Raw genomic sequence first — 17,233 nt, 5'->3', positions numbered from 1 at the left:
ACATTATACGCACCTTCACTAATGTCAAAATTAATGCAGTCTGTGTGATCGACCCCCAAGGCAGATTGACAAGGTCATTGCAAAATAAATTGGATATGATCTCTAGGCTTGTGTTCACATATATGAAAAAACAATATATTGACTTCTAAAGCCACTTTTGGTGATATCTCTATAATGCATGATCGTGTTCATTTGATAAATGAGATGTAATTGTATGACAGCTTCAGTCAAAACTTCCTTAAAGTGATAGTTCACCCAAAAATGAAAATTCTGTCATCTTTTACTCACTCTCGTTTCATTTCAAACCTGTATGACTTTCTTTCTTTTGCAGAACACAAAAGAAGATATTTTGAAGAATTGGTAACCGAACAGCACTGGACTCCATTCACTTTGTGTATGGACACAAAACCAATGCAAGTGAATGGGTGCCAGTTAACAACTTTCCTCAAAATATCTTCTTTTGTGTTCTGCGGAAGGAAGAAAGTCAAACAGGTTTGAAATGACATGAGGGTGAGTAAATGATGACAGAATTTTCACTTTCGGGTGAACTATCACAGAAAGGGCAGTTGTGGCCTAATGGTTAGAGAGTCGGACTCATGACCAGAAGGTTGCCGGTTCGATTCCCAGGGCCGGCGGGTAACAACTGAGGTGCCCTTGAGCAAGGCACCTTACCCCTACTTGCTCCCTGGGCGCTGTAGTGATAGCTGCCCACTTCTCCGGGGGTACGTGTGTTCACTACTCTCTGGATGGGTTAAATGCAGAGGTCACATTTCGTTGCCTTGTACTTGTACATGTGCAATGACAATAAATTGAATCTAAATCTTGAGTAAAGCAGACTTGTCCAAACCCATCCAACCAATACACCATTAACAGTCATACCACATACCTTTCCAGTCATAATCCTTTAACTCTTCCCACCCAATGCTGCCAAGAATCCTCTACTTCCCTGCCTGCGTGTGTTTTCTTCCCAGCATGTGAAGCAACGTGTTCATCATCCCACTGTCATTTAAAGAGCCAATTAACCCGGCTCCTATGTTGTTATTGCATTAGACTCACTGTATGAAATGCACTAATGATGATAGCTGAATAATGAGACCCACCTGCTTTAATTATCTGCACCGATAAAGAATGACTTCAGAAATTATCCGAAGATATAAAGAAAGCTCAATGAACATCTTAACCAAACCTTTTTTTATCAAAAATAGCAAACTTTATGATAGCAGGGTTGTATTGAAGAGACACCATAGATGTTGCTCACATCTACCATGTATCATTTCTGTGTTCAGGTGGACTTTGTGCGTGCGGTCACTGCAGGAGATCAGCTCAGAGAGGAGGATCATCTGGCTCTGGAAACCCTGGTAGCTAACGTACCTCAGTCCCGCACGATAAAGAGCAACAGCCTGGAGCTCACGCCATCGAACACACCCCAGCTCTCCCCCGCAACCACACCCGCCAACAAAAAGAACAGGCTTCCCATTGGTAATTCTTCTACACTTACTTACATGTTCATAGGTGAAGCTTATGTGACTAACCCCCTGTAATTACACCTGAGACATGGTCTTAATATAATTAAATTTCCTTAACCACAAGGAACCAGGGCACAGTCTTTAAAAGAAAAAATGGGGGATGTAAACCACCGAATAGACCACGTAGAACGTATTGCTAAAATTATTTTTTGCAATACAACACCTGTTTTGTAACTTTCACCGATGCGGACAACTGTCAATGGTCTTCTTTTAAAGGTCCAGTGTATGACATTTAGCGACATCTAGTGGTGAGGTTGTGAATTGCAACCAACGGCTCAATCCACCCCTCCCCCTCCCTTTCGAAGCACTACGGAGGCTGACACAGAACTAAGATGTCGTCACGTTTTTGCTTCTTTGCGGGAGGAGATAACGTATTTACGAAATGCGCTCTGTAGAGCAGTTTGTCCGTTTATGGCTACTGTAGAAACAACATGGCGAATTCCATGTAAGGGGACCCGTGGTGTATGTAGATAGAAATAGCTCATTCTAAGGTAATAAAAAATAAAACGCTTCATTATGTAAGGTCTTTATACACCTCTGAAGACATGGTTATGTATATTATATTGCATTTCTGTAAATAGATCTTCAAAAAAACTACAAACTGGACCTTTGATTGTTAACTGTTTGTTCCACATTAATTTACTGATCATTGACGTACTCTGTTTCATGTATCCACCAACTCTCTGATTTCCCCTCTGTCTTTTCCACCCTTTTCTCTTGCCTTGCTGCCAATGATCATCAGGACAACAGCTGGCTGCCATAACGTGTTGGGAGCCCTCAGCTACGGGCCTGTCTGCTCATATACCTTTAGTAACCCCGTTTGGTGGGTAGCCCTGTCGCCCTGCCATGGGTCATGTGATCAGATACCCCCGCCCCTCTACGACCTCTCCTCGCTTTATGCTTTGCCAATCATCGCTGTATCACGTTTTGCTGCTTGCTGTAACACATCCGTATTACGTGCACATGTGCCTCTAGTGATATTGTTGTAGTTGCAAGAAAGTTCATGGGTGTCATAAATGTTGTAATATGCATCTGCATACTTTACAAGATTTCATTTTTGTTTGTCATACCAGTATTACCTGGTATGTATGATGAATATTAAAGGGACAGTTAACACACAAAACAATTCTGTTATCATTTACTCACCCTTGACTTGTTCCAAATCTGTATACATTTCTTTGTTTGGTTGAACACAGAGACAGATATTTGGAAGAATGCTTGTAACCACACAGTTATTGGCCACGATTGACTCCCATAGTAGGAAAAATTACAATGACAGTCAAAAGGGTCCCAGAACTGTTTGCTTTCCCACATTCTTCAAAATATCTTCTTTTGTGTTCAACAGAACAAATACATGTATAAAGCAATTTTTCCTACTATGGCAGTCAATGGGGTCCAAGAACAGTTTGGTTACAAACATTCTTCCAAATATCTTTCTCTGTGTTCATCAGAACAAGAAATTTATACAGATTTGGAACAACTTGTTGACAGAAATAATGACAGAATTTTCATTTTTGGACAAACTATTCCTTTAACATCAAAAAGTGTAAACTGGGTGTTTATGGTGACTGCACTGAATGAGCATACATTTGTGGCTGATGTATCACATTTGTTTTGCTGTCATCATTTGTAAATACTTTTATCATCAAAATTAAAATGTCAAAAAAGTAGAAACAGCATGTTTGTCTTTCATCTTTAAGTTTGTTTTGAGAGTTTTTGAAAGTAGATCTGCATCATACATTTCTCACGCAGGCCTTATCATCCTTATATTTTAGGCTTTTGCACTCCGGCGCACAACTAGCTAACACAGCCTGTTAGCAGCCTATCTTTGGCTCTAACTCTAACATTTTGTCTCCGCTTGCTCTCTTTTTCACCCAACAGGCTCTCGCAGCCGAAGTCGATCCAACATGGCCCAGGAGGGCGAGACTGAGGCCAGCTCCCAAGAGTCTCTGCAGGAGGTCACGCCTGAGGAAGTGCTAGTCATCTCACTTGGGACCTCCCCGCAGACCATCCCCGGGATGATGTCAGAGAACGAGGTGAGGAGGTGTAGCCAATATATCACACTCTGTACCAATGCAGTCATTTTATTGTAAGCAATGATCATGGCAATTAAAAGAATAGATACAATGGAAATGTGTCAATATTACTTTGTCTGTAGGTTTTGACTCTGCATCTTGGAGACGGCGGTCAAGGAGATGCCCCGGTTGATGACACCAAACTGCATGGGAAACCTGACAAAACCCTACGCTTCTCACTCTGCAGTGACAACCTGGAGGGCATTTCTGAAGGTGTGCTTTTACAAAGCGACCAGCAGATGGCTCTCTTGTTCATTAATAATTTGATGTCCCTCTGTCTCTCGAGTTTCTTCTTGGTGTACATCATCTGAGACCTGAAATCAAAACCATGAACACTAAGAGTAAAATATTTTTTGCTGTAGCCTAGTAGGTAAAGACTTGTTCTGGTATTGGAAAGGTTGCAAATCCTTCAAGGGGCAATAAACAAATCTCTACTACACCCTTGTTTAAGTTTGCTTATAATAATAAATTAGTCAATATGAAAAATTAATATTGTTGTCTATCTGCAGGGCCATCTAACCGCTCCAATTCAGTTTCGTCGTTGGACCTGGAGGTAGAGTCTGTGTCTGAAGGAGGACCAGGGCCATCTGGCAGTAACGGTGCAGAGGCCTTACAGCTATTAGAACATGAACAGGGTAAATATGTGTTTTACATGAGTCAAAACTGCAGCAACAAATCAAGCTGAGTTTCAAAATAGTGGAGCGTTGAATGCTCTCTTATAATACTCTGGTTTGTGCTTTATGTAGCTACCACTCAGGACAATTTGGACGATAAACTGAGAAAGTTTGAGATTCGAGACATGATGGGCCTGACGGATGACCGGGACATTTCAGAGACTGTCAGTGAGACCTGGAGCACTGACGTGCTGGGTAGCGACTTTGACCCTAACATTGATGAGGACCGATTGCAGGAGATAGCAGGTGAGACGTAGTGAATTCCTACTGGATTTCAATCATGGGCTGAAGTCTCGAGGAAATACACTTCACAGTGTGCTTTATGACCAGCACACAAGTGTTGACCACAATTGTGACCCTGGATGACAAAACCAGTCTTAAGTAGCATGGGAACATTTTTAGTAAAAGACAAAAATACATTGTGTGGGTCAAAATTATCGATTTTTCTTTTATGCCAAAAACCATTAGGATATTAAGTAAAGATCATGTTCCATGAAGATATTTTGTAAATTTCCTACCTTAAATATATAAAAACTTTATTTTTGTGAGTGGATGGTCTGCCACAGTGCCCTGATTAACAACTTCAAAGGCAATTTTCTCAATATTTTGATTTTTTTGCGCTCTCAGATTCCAGAGTTTTAAACGGTTGTATCTCAGCCAGATAATGTCCTATTCTAACAACTCATATATCTATAGAAAGTTTATTTATTCAGCTTTCAGATTGTGTAAAAATCTCAATTTCAAAAAAAATTGACCCATAAGACTGGTTTTGTTGTCCAGGGTCACAATTAGTGTTGTTGTTTACGGCTATCTTTTTACAGTTTCGAACATTTCAAAAGTAAAATTGAATTTGCAATCCTAACATTTTGTGTTAGATGTAAGTGTTGAATGCATTTTACCGATAGATAAGGTTCAGTTTGTGTACTGCCAGTAAACTCATTACTGCCACCTTGTGGTTAAAGGAAATGTTCACCTCAAATTTGTGTTATTTTTTTACTCACCCACATGACGTTCCACATGTTTTAAGAACTCCCGGCGTCTTCGGAACACAAATAAAGATATTTTAGGTGACATCCGACAGATTTCCAGGCCTCCTCATAGACATCATGGTTATAGTTGTTGTCAAGGCCCAGAAAAGTACTAAAGGCATTGTTAAATTGGTCCATCCGCTCACAGTGGCTCAATTGAATTTTTTTTAAGCGACGACGATACTTTGTGCGAAAAACAAACCAAAATAATGACTTTAATCAATATGTTAATCAATGACTGTCTTGTCAGTCTATGATGCGCGTTCACGAGAGCACTTCGACGCATGCGCATTCGGTTTGAGAATATATCGATTAAATTTGTTATTTTGGTTTGTTTTTCGCACATAAAGTATTATTTCAATTTTGATTTTGAACTTTCCTTTAACTAAAAAGTTGCACTTGTCATTCCAGGACCTCTGGAAAGATGCACCCTGTCTATAGTACCATCTTAATATATTTATATGCTTTGTGACGCTTGCATTGCAGAGCCATTAAAATAACCACTATTGATGTAAAATATACTTTTGAATTTGAATGTTACCTAATACATTTAAAGTAGGGCTGTCAAACGATTAATCGCGTTCAGAATAAAAGTTTGTGTTTACATAATATATGTCTATGTACTGTGCATATTTATCTTGTATTTATAAACACAAAAACATACACATACATGTGTATATATAATTAGGAAATATTTAGATGTATTTTTTATTTATTTTTACCAATAATTGAAATTATATCTAAATGTTTATTCATTTGTATATTTTTCTTAAATATATGCATGCATATGTATGTGTTTATAAATACAAAATGAATATGCACAGTCATATAATGTAAACACAAACTTTTAGTCTGGATGTGAATAATCGTGATTAATCGTTTGACAGCCCTGATTTAAAGTGAATGTTATGTACAGAACTTTAGCTTCTTGACTGACCCCTCGTTCACATTACAAGCGACTTTGTCACTGCAAGTCGCCAGGGGTTTGTAGTAAGGTCGCTAGTGGGCGTTCCCTCTACTGGTGACGCTCACTGCATGAGCTGAGAGGAGAAGAATCACGTTAGCTGCCATCTTCTCTCCTATTGGCTGTCGCTCCCAAAAGTTGCTTCTCATTTGCATAAAGTTAAACATTTCCCAGCTTTTTCGCGTCGCTAGACACGCCCCATCCGGTCGCCAACTGTTTCTACTGCTCGTGTCACCGGAAGTCGCCAGCTTTCCATTTAAATGTATGGGATCATGTCGCTTTGTCGCTTGTTACGTGAACGGGGCATTATGCTTTGATTCAGTTAACTGAATATTGGGTTTTTAATTATGCATATCGCTCCTGTCCTTCTGAAACCTCTTATCTCCATATTTTGTAATTGTTTTTTTGTTGTTGCCATAAATCATTATTATTAGTCACCAATTATGTTTTTCCACTTGGTTTTGCAAATATCAATAATTAAAAATATCAAATAATGCGTTGTCAGTGAATTTGCGAATTCAGCGAATTCGGACATCCAAGGTTTCGGAAGGACTACGCTGAAATTTTTTAAAAATTAAATGAATAAAGCAGTAAATGGTGTATCTTCTGCAGAACCCCCTCTATTGAAGACCCCTGGGTATATAAATTAAGATGACAGTATATTTGTGCTCCTATATAGTGCAGTCTTGCAAATGTCACAATAGACCTTTCTGCCATGTTTTCTTGACGGTTTTGGAAGACATTAGATGGTTTTGAAACGAAAATAATATTATCGCAATTTATCATTCGAGACAAATTGTCCATGTATATAATTCTAGAAGGTCATGTGTTTCTTACACCCTCCAGTGTCTGTTAAATGAATTTGTCCCCATTTAATTCCCTCCACCCTGGGTCAGTCTATATCGACTCAAATTCTGTATGTGAAGCTTTATATAGAGCTGTACTTCAACAACCTCAGACGGCTTCTCTCTCCAGTCCATCACATGCCATTTCTCTCTCATTCGTCTTTTACTCTCCTTCTCACCTCCCCACCATCTTTTCGCTCTCTTCCCTCGTCTTCCACGTCCTCTCTCTGTTTCTCGCTCTCCCTCCGTCTCTCTGACATTCACACAGTCCCAGCAGTCTTATTGACCTTGGTTCCTTCTCATTTGCATCCTCCATTTTTCATTCCTCGGAATATGGCGTTGGGGGACTTTTCCATCATTAAGTGAATTTACAGCGATTTCCTTATGTGTTTTCTCCGAGGGATCGGGTTATGAGATACACATTAAATATCCATTAATACCTCATTATCCCACTGATAAGATTACCATGATAATGAGGCAGAAATTCTAATTGTTTCACTACTGCGGGTGCCACTCATTTAATCATGCACCTGAAAGACGGGCGGCCCAGAGCCCCTGCCTCACTCACTGTAAACAGGGCCAGCGGGGGAAAGCTCTCCTGCAAGCCCACCAAACCTGCCCTTGCGCACGTACGTAGGTAGACGTGACCCGCCGAGAGGTTCCGCCGGCGTCATAGGGAGCGCTCATGATCTCCGCTTCCGCCCGGCCATCAAACGCCCCCACGCACGTGCAAACACCCCCCCGCTGGTCTAGCTGTCGTCTCACCCCCGCCCCTTTCCGCTCTCCGTCTCCATTCTTCTGGCTTGTTAGGCGGCAGCTCCTGTTGGGAGTGTTTGGGAGAGAGGAGGCGCTGTGTGGGACGCCGGTTGAGAGAATAATGAGGTTATGAGTGATGCTCAGCTCAATCCGCACCTCAATGTCGCAACCCCGATGATACAGTATATAGCGCGTCCGTGATTGGGAGGAGGGGGCTGCGGTTAACCTTTTGCCATTCCTGTTGCAATCCGCCTACCTGCTGCTTTAGATCAGATGGCCCCCTCACACCCATGTGTTTTCACGTGTGCGCTCTCCACAGGGGCCGCGGCGGAGCACGCGTTGGGAAGCATGCTTTGCTTGCCGGTTCTGCTAGACCCGTACGGTTCCACCATCTCGGAAACCACGAGCGAGGCTTGGAGTGTGGAGGTCCTGCCAAGTGACTCTGGTAAGAAGCTGTGCAAAAATGTTAATGTTTCATACAGAATAAAGACTTTCTAATGTGTTTCCATGTGCACCCAAAAATGAAAATTGTTATCGTTTACTCGCTCTCAAGTTGTTCCAAACCTGTATAAATTTATTTGTTCTGTTGAACACAAAAGAAAAGGGAATGAACTTTTGTAAGAAAAGACCTTATACTCTTGTCCTATACATCTTGTTCCTCAACAACGGACCCCAAAAATTTAGAACATTTAAGCCAAATTTAAAAACATTTTACTGCATTAGATAACAAACATAAACCTAAACCGGTTCTAAAATTATTTTTATCTTGTTCATTTTTTATGATTAACTAAAGGGTATTTTTATTTGTGCATGTGAGTTTAGGTCTCAAGTTCAATTCACATTTAAATCAATAAAATAAAATCAAAATAATAAATAAAATAAATAAATTATAATATAATATAATGCCACTTGTTTGGATATGCAGTATTGTTTTCTAATTGTGTAATTAATACATTTGTTATATTTGATCTTTAAACTGACTGTATTTGAAGATTTTTGCAATAACATATTTATTGTGGATTGAAAATATTATTAATCAAATGGCAGCTGAGTTGTTTAGATGAAATAATAACAACTAACACAGCTCACTAACACAATAAAACACAATAAAAAACATGATTTTTGAATTTGTTTTTAAATGGAGTGATCCGTTTTTGCAAATAAACTCTTAAGTTATTCACGCAATATTTTATTACTTCACACCTAAAAATACCAAAAGTTGGCTTTGATTTTTGACGTGGCCTTTCTCAGTCAATATTAAATATATCAAGATTACATTTTCACAGTATGTGTACATTATGTAGAACGATTTAATGTAGAAGTCATTTTACGAAAGCTTTAGCTGGGTTTTCACAGACAGGGTTATGTATATTATGTATACATGTGTATGTATAGGTACATTCCACTGTATGTAAATGTGTAACGTTTGGTCATTTCAGTAAACGCTCGAATCTAAATTGATGTGGAGAATTTGCCGACAGATAAGACATAGAAGTATCATGGAAATGTGGTCTGTGTGTGGTCGTATCTGCCTGCCTCTTTTCTAGAATAGAAGAATGAGTGATTTGTTTTTTGCATTGCTGGGCTTTGTTTCACTTCTAGGCAGCAGAAAGTAGACTCAGAAGACCAATTCAGACCTGCATTATTACAAACGAGCACATAAATGAGTCTTCCGTAGAGATGCAATGGGTGTCTTTGTGTGTGTGTGTGAGGATGCGTCACTACAGTTAATGGATCTGTGTTGCAGAAGCTGCAGATCTGAAGCAGGAGGAGCGCCTGCAGGAGTTGGAGAGCTGCTCGGGTGTTGGGAGCACTTCAGACGACACCGAGGTCAGAGAGGTCAGCTCCCGACCCAGTACCCCGGGGCTCAGTGTGGTTTCAGGTACACACTCGCACGTGTACACACACACACACACACACACTTTTTTTGGCCATTTGGTCAGTACAGAGTCAAATAATGCAAATGACACAAGCTGGATTCAAACCCAAATGAGCGCCATGGTTGTGTTTTTTTGTCACTTTTGAGTAACTGATCGAACCAAACAAGAACTTGCGGCGACCAACAATACAAAAGTTTGAACATTCCAGTCACACCTCAGACTTAAGTGTTGTTCTCTGCCTCGCTGAGTTCTTTATTCGGTGACTCTTCTGCCCTGACACGGTGATGAAGACGAATAGCCAGGTAACACAAACGGCAAACTCCCGACCGACTCCTCGTGGGGAGTTTTCCCCGTGGACTTCGACAGATGGATTGTCTTTCTTTTCCTCCTTCGTTCATTCCCGCCGTTTTCATCTCTCGTTCACCTACTCTGACCTCCCTAGAGGATTCCTCCGCCCTCTCCAAGCACTCGAGGGAGCGTCGGCGTGGTTTCCCCCCTTCCACGAGGGGCTTGAAATGAGATGGGCCGTTCAACATGGCCGCCACTCCATCACAACAACCTTACAGACTCTTGCATATACCTTAACGTTTCTGTAGATGTAAAAGATATATGCACGGTCAAATCCCAAGTTATGCGAAAAGTAGACCGAGGCTTGTTTTGCAAAGACAGCAGAACAAAGTTTGGGTTCGTAATTTGTTCTTTTGTATCTGGAGTAGTATTTCATGATAACGTTTCTAGAGTTTCTCTCTAAAGGTAATACGTTTTCCTCTTTGATTTATAGTTGGAGGTTTTGCTGATGTGTTGCATGTTGCTTCTGCAGGCATCAGTGCCACGTCGGAGGACATTCCCAATAAGATTGAAGATCTGCGCTCGGAGTGCAGCTCAGACTTTGGAGGCAAAGATTCCGTGACCAGTCCAGATGGAGAAGACTCTGCTCACGGTACAATATTCTCACTCGCATTTGAGCGACTGATGGTGCACGTTCACGCTGTTCCGTGTACATTATGCTTAAATCTGCAATTTGTAACTTTTGTTTTTATTTTGCCATCTCTATTAGAAACCTAAAATTGCAGGTTACTTTACGTACTCATCTTTATGCATGGTGAGGTCAAATGACATCAAACTGAGTTTTAAAGTCCCAGTGAAATTAAAAATTACAATTCCTATTTTTTTAAGAAATATTGCAGCGTTTATTGTAAATAGCTTATCAGTGTGGGTCATTGTCTTTTTAAAATTCATGTGCCCTCATAATATTCAGTTAAAATCTGAAAATGCACTTGCGCCCTCTAGTGGCAAACCACGCACACAATTTTCTTATTCAAATTCCATTTCACTCGCAAATGCTTCAAAATACGGAAGTAACAAATATCGCAACTTCCAGTTCACGGGGACATTAATGCGAAATCATACCTGACAGCTCAATGGATTCTAAATTGGAAATGGTTATTTTTTATATATAAAAATAATAAAAAAATAATCACGATTATTTTGGCCAATATTGAGATCCCGATTATTTAACATGATTACTCACTAAGTTTTAAAACAACATAGAAAAATAAAAAAACTTGGCTTTTAAACTGTGAATTCAACTGAAAAATAAATTGTAAAGAAATAGCACAGCTGTACAACTGTAAATGAAGGGGGTGCGCTGTGGATTTATACCACAAGAAAAGAGATGATCCTTGCAAAATGGAATGCGGCACAATAATCGTTTTACGTCGATTATTTTGTTTTTGTAATTGTTGAAGGCCAAAATTGACGATTACAATTATTTTCGATTAATTGCACAGCCCTATTCTGTAGTATGAGACTAACATCTCTGTTCTTCTACTTTCACCTCTCCAGGAGCTCACAGTCTGTCCTGCGCAGCCTCTCAAGCAGATTCACTGCTGGCTATGTTTGATCCCCTCTCCTCTGGAGAAGGTAATGACACTTCCCAGCATGCATTGCGGTGGGATGCAGTACTTACACATGTAGGAGCAAGAAAGGAGTACTATTAATGTGCCTAATGACCAGAGCACACAGAACAGTGTATGTGTTGAGAAATAAAGCCAAATGTCTTTTTATTGTCATTTGGTCTCTTTATAGTCCAATTACTAGCAAAAAATATAAAAATTTGTGTTTAAAGGGACAATTTCGCTATGTCCGTCCAAGCTTGCATATTTTCTATGGGATGCCTATGGAGTTGCTTAAATGTATTCGAAAGCCATTGTGCAAGTGTGGGAATGTGTGTGTGTGGGGCAAGGTGAGGGGATGACAGGTTGCTAGACCTCACCGCAGGCGTTTTGGCTCTGTGGCCTGTCCCCACTGAGCCGGTGGCACGGGGCTGGCATTGGAAGGCGCTCGGCAGAGATGCTGTACCCTTGGAACAGGTGGCCTACTTTCACCTGAGGTCTGTCTCACTCTGACAGCTATCTCAAGCTCTCTCTCTCTCCCACACACACACGCCCGCTGGCTTTGCCTGTGTGCGTAGAATTTAAGTTTTTATGAATGCCGATTGAACAAGCCATGTCATGACCCTAGCGTTTAGGTTTTTTTTGCCAAAACCGGAGGTTATGGTGTGAAAAAAATCAAAAACGTTTTCAGCATTCAAAGGTGCATTTATCAACACTGTGTCTTAAAAGCACAAAGGCTAAATTTTGGTCACGTGTCTTTACAGGGTCTTCCACTGGCACCATTGTACGGCCCAAGGTACACTATGCCCGCCCCCCGCACCCTCCCCCGGACCCGCCCATTCCAGAGGCCAGCGTCACCGGCAACCAGGAGCCCCGTCCGCCTCTTTTTGCCCCCCATCTGGCGCAGGGTGATCTGGAGCACCCCAAGCAGAGGCACTCGTACCCCGAACGGCTGGTGAGGAGCCGCAGCACTGATGTGGTGTCCGCTGGCCGCAGACCCAACAGCGACCCCGGACTGAACCGCAGGACCATGATGGAGGAAAAAGAGCCGGCTGGGGCGTTCTCCACAGGGCCCACTTCTTCTCCGAGCAAAGATTCTCTTAAAGGAGAGGTGAGCAGGGCATTTCAGTGATTGTAACTGGTTGCACAAAATTCTGTCATCATTTATTCTCCCTCATGTTATTCAAAACCTGTATATGACTCTTTCTTCTGTGGAACACAAAAGAAGATATTTTAAGAAATGTCTCGGTGGTTTTGTGACCATATAATGGACGTCAATGGGGGGCAATGTTGTTTGGTTACCAACATTTTTTTAAATATCTTCTTTTGTGTTCTGCAGAAGAAATAAAGTCATACAGGTGTGGAAAGAATTGAGGGTGAATAAATTATTAAAGATTTCTCATTTTTGAGTGAACTATCCCTTAATATACTCATCAGTTTAGCTTTTGTTACCTGTGTATTGCAGAACAGTCATCTTTTTGAACTCATGACATTAGTCAAGCAAATATTTTCTGACTGTTATATTGTTCGTTTCCGTGTGCTTGACTGTTTATTTGTGTTCAGCCGGAGGACAGGAAGGACAGTGATGATGAGAAGTCTGACAGGAACAGACCCTGGTGGAAGAAACGCTTCGTTCCTGCAATTCCTAAAGGTGAGAAGCACATCTCTCACAGACTTATCTGGCGTACACGCTTTCATCCAGTGGAACTTTTAAGTCATGGCTAGTCAGAAACATGACGTCTAACCAAATGGTGAAACACTAAAGCTTAAATGTAAAAAACGTCAGTTAAAGGAGTAGTTCACCTTCAAAATGAAAATTCTGTCATTTACTTACCCTCTTGTCATTTCAAACCTGTATGACTTCCTTTCCTCTGCAGAACACAAAAGAAGATATTTTGAAAAATGTTGGTTACAGAACAGCACTGGCCCACATTCACTTCTATTGTAACCAATGCATGTGACTGGGGGGCTGTTAACAACATTCCTCAAAATATCTTCTTTTGTGTTCTGCGGAAGAAAGAAAGTCATACAGGTCTGAAATGACAAGAGGTTGAGTAAATGATGACAGAATTTTCATTTTGAAGGTGAACTACTCTTTTAAGTAACATTTCGGCAGAATATCACAACGTACAGTAAAAAGATGACTGTTTTTAGAAACAAGGCAGAAGAACAGTTAGACTAAAATTAAAAATATGATATGATCTTGTTTTAATATCAGCATAAAAGGGATAGTTCATCCAAAAATGAAAATTCTTTGATTCACTTTCATGTCATTTCAAACCTGTATGACTTTCATTCTTCTTCAGAAAACAAAAGAAGATATTTTAAAGAATGTTGTTGACCGAACAATTTGGGACTGTAATGACTTGTATGAACACAGAACTACTGAGACATTTCTCAAAATACACAGGTTTTGAATAAATGTTGACTGAATTTTTATAACTATCCCTTAATATCAGCATAAATATCAGCGATAATACATTTTATATTGTATCTCCAAAATTGGGTTGCTGTTATTATTGTAATCTCTTGTAAAAAAGCAAAACAACTGTAGGTGATGTGGTCATGTAAAGTCAATACTAATTGTTGCATTACTAATTACAGAAGTGGCTCAGTCTTTGTGATAATATAATACATACCGTAGTTAAGAAGTAGCGGTTATCATGGCTTGGGCAAAAAGGTTGTGTTTGTAAAGCCCAACCGTGTTTGTTGCTGTCTGTGTTCCTCACACAGTGCTCTATTGGACAGCAGAGGGTGAACTTCCAGGTAACCCACTCTTCAAACTCTCTCCCACTCTGCACTAGCAGCCCGAGTACGTGTTGGGTCCCTTAGACTCCTCCTCGCCCCATTTTGTGACGACTAGAGCCGTGACATACCGCAGTCGAACTTCATTTCCTCATTCATGCAGCCATTTTGATTCCAAAGTTTATCTTTGCAGTGGTTGATCCGTATAAAAGTAAAAGTTTGGTGGGATATGCACTTTAGAGAATAGTTTATCCTAAAAATGGAAATTCTGTCATATAATCATCCTCCTGTTGTTTTAAACCTGTTTGAAGTTTTCACTTTCTTGGAAAAGGATGTACGGGTTGTTTTTGATGCAATTACAATTATTAACTTTTCTGACAGACATGGATTATTTTTTTTAAGTAAAACAGGTTTGCGAGAACATTTAGATGACTATATGAAGGCAGAATTTTCATTTTAGGCTATTTTTTGAAAAGATGCATATTTCGATATTACTGTATAAAAGAGTCATCTGTGTATTCGTACATGCAGCATAAATTCACACAAACAAATCTGCTCATACACATTTTGAAACACAGATCTGTGTGCTTGCCCCATAGTAGTGACATGTTCCCTGTCATAGTACCCCATTACTGAACATTTAGCAGCAGTTTATGACTGCATATAAATAAAGCAAAAACATCCACAGCATGTTGGTCCATTCGACACAGTGGACATTAATGGGCTGGAGGAGGTGTGATGTTTTGTGCTTTGGGTTCTCCTAGAAATGTAACTGCAGCGACTTGAATGTTTGTGAGTTTAAACGGCTTGTGTTGTGTTCCACAGTGCCAATCAGCGGACTCCGAAAGCGGGACAAGCCGGAAAAGGATGAACAAGGAGCAGAGAGGGTCCCACAAGGTCCTTAATCTCTTTTATTTCGATTTTTTGCCCATGTACACATTCAACCACATGGCAAGCATCACAATGTAGATGTCGTATGTTGACTGCATGTGTTTGTGCACATCTGTTTGTATACACGCATCAGTATTATCAGATGAGCCCTCGATGCTCAGGCAGAGCTCCAAGACCCAGTCAGCAGAGGCGATAATGGACAAGTACATCAAGTACATGGAGAAACGGCCCACCCACAGTGATGGAGCTGTTGCAGGACCTTATGGTGGACAAGGTTTGCCATATAATAATAGCACATGCTCTTATCTTTCTTAAAGCAATTTCGCACTTGTAGATCTAAAATGTTAAACAACGGTTTGCTGTGTTTTTACAGAGTCGTCTAGAGAGGGAGACAGCGAACATGACTCGCCAAAAGACGAAGCTCTGCAGAACATCTCCGCAGATGATCTACCAGACTCTGCCAGTCAGACGGCGCCACCTCAAGATAAGACGTTCTCATTCAGGTCTCTTGACATTTTACATGACTTTTTACTCTCTGTTTTTTGATAAACATTTTCATATGAATATCTGTAGAGCCAAAACCATATAGGCAATTCCATGCAAATGTCAACCTTACAGGGACAGTTCACCCATCATCATTTAGTCACCCTCAATTATTCCAAACCTGTATAAATTTATTGGTTCTGATGAACACAAAGGAATATATTTGTAAGAATGTCAGTGACCAAACAGATCTCATTCCCTATTTACTGCCATAGTAGGGAAAATAAATACTGGCAGTCAATGGGGGATGAGATCTGTTTGGTTAATGACATTCTTCCAAATGTCTTCCTTTGTATTCAGCAGAACACAGAACTGTATACAGATTTGGAATAACCGAGGGTGATTAAATGATGACAGAATTTTTTTTTGGGGGTGAAATATCTGTTTAAGATAAAAAAAGGTTTTAGCAAAGGTTTTTACCATACTGATAGGTCAGATGTTAATATTTGGTAGTTTAAATACCCATCTGTAGTCTCTTTTAAAGTTTTTAATGTAATATTTTGTGGTGTTAAATAGGAATGGGCGATATTATATCATTTGCGATATACCGTTAGAAATTCTCCCCAAGATAGGAATTAGTCTTACCGCGATATAAACGATAAATCCTAGTTGATGACGTATTTCTTTGTGAGACCCATTCACAGCTCATATGCGGAGCGAAAACGGGCATAGCGGAGGGCGGACGTGAAGCTGAGAAAGAGTTTGCGCTAAAAGACGAGCTCTTACTCTCGTGAAGGATGGCACTGTAGGTGCATCCGAGTTAATGTTTAACTTTCGTCCCTTTCGTTTTATGTAATTAATTTAAGTATTTGTTGATAGTCAACAACATTTAGGTTGGTTAAAAATCTTTATTTAAACATTCGTTAGATGTTATGTGCGCGTGCGTATTGCACAAATTGTTTAATATGATTTCTTGCCTGTTATATACAGGATGCATGAACGGAGCGTCCCGTGCGCAGCTCGCACTCACATGAGCTTTCATAGCGACACAGCGCACACCGCACTGCTGCCTGTTTACATCCAGTACAAATGCGAGTTTGTATTACGTTATTTTAAATACGTTTATGAGAGTATGGCAGCGTAGATTATTTAATTAGATTTCTTTTATCTGCATTTTTCTGTTCTCTTTCTGTACCTCGAGTCATGGACAGATACAGTATATGTTTCTGTGAGAAGAGAAGGCGACCGTTTCCACCCAACAATAGGCTATATACAGTCTCGGTATGACATGATGTGTATATTGAGTTTTAGTTCATTTAATTCTGTCTTTCCTACAACCTTTTGAATTCGAACGTCACTATTATATTTTATATTTACAAAAATACTGTAGGTATATTTTAGGAGCCTGTTTGATTTGGGGTACGTTTTACTTTTTGATTAATGTTTGTGTTTCTGAGGCTCTAGACTACAT

The 17,233-nt window shown here is 40.2% G+C and overlaps 1 protein-coding gene across 4 annotated transcripts in view; it reads left to right on the top strand.

Annotated features, from left to right (window-relative positions):
• The window catches only part of gapvd1 (GTPase activating protein and VPS9 domains 1), a 35,662-nt gene that overhangs the window by 13,071 nt on the left and 5,358 nt on the right, over positions 1-17,233 (top strand). Inside the window, exons 7-22 of one of the 4 annotated variants that reach the window (XM_057356625.1) lie at positions 1,287-1,479; positions 2,269-2,349; positions 3,408-3,562; positions 3,685-3,814; positions 4,111-4,236; positions 4,348-4,521; positions 8,188-8,313; positions 9,616-9,750; positions 10,569-10,688; positions 11,594-11,671; positions 12,408-12,754; positions 13,207-13,294; positions 14,377-14,409; positions 15,214-15,285; positions 15,413-15,553; positions 15,653-15,782. In XM_057356625.1, coding sequence (XP_057212608.1) covers positions 1,287-1,479; positions 2,269-2,349; positions 3,408-3,562; positions 3,685-3,814; positions 4,111-4,236; positions 4,348-4,521; positions 8,188-8,313; positions 9,616-9,750; positions 10,569-10,688; positions 11,594-11,671; positions 12,408-12,754; positions 13,207-13,294; positions 14,377-14,409; positions 15,214-15,285; positions 15,413-15,553; positions 15,653-15,782 — 2,129 coding nt within the window. The remainder of the gene's footprint in view (positions 1-1,286; positions 1,480-2,268; positions 2,350-3,407; positions 3,563-3,684; positions 3,815-4,110; positions 4,237-4,347; positions 4,522-8,187; positions 8,314-9,615; positions 9,751-10,568; positions 10,689-11,593; positions 11,672-12,407; positions 12,755-13,206; positions 13,295-14,376; positions 14,410-15,213; positions 15,286-15,412; positions 15,554-15,652; positions 15,783-17,233) is intronic. The other 3 variants (XM_057356628.1, XM_057356627.1, XM_057356629.1) reach the window with 3 other exon arrangements.

The sequence above is a fragment of the Triplophysa rosa genome, linkage group LG17 (genome assembly GCF_024868665.1).
Source record: "Triplophysa rosa linkage group LG17, Trosa_1v2, whole genome shotgun sequence".
NCBI classification, from domain to species: domain Eukaryota; kingdom Metazoa; phylum Chordata; class Actinopteri; order Cypriniformes; family Nemacheilidae; genus Triplophysa; species Triplophysa rosa.
The sequence above is the reverse complement of the archived record's forward strand: the minus strand, read 5'-3'. Positions and strand labels throughout refer to the sequence as shown.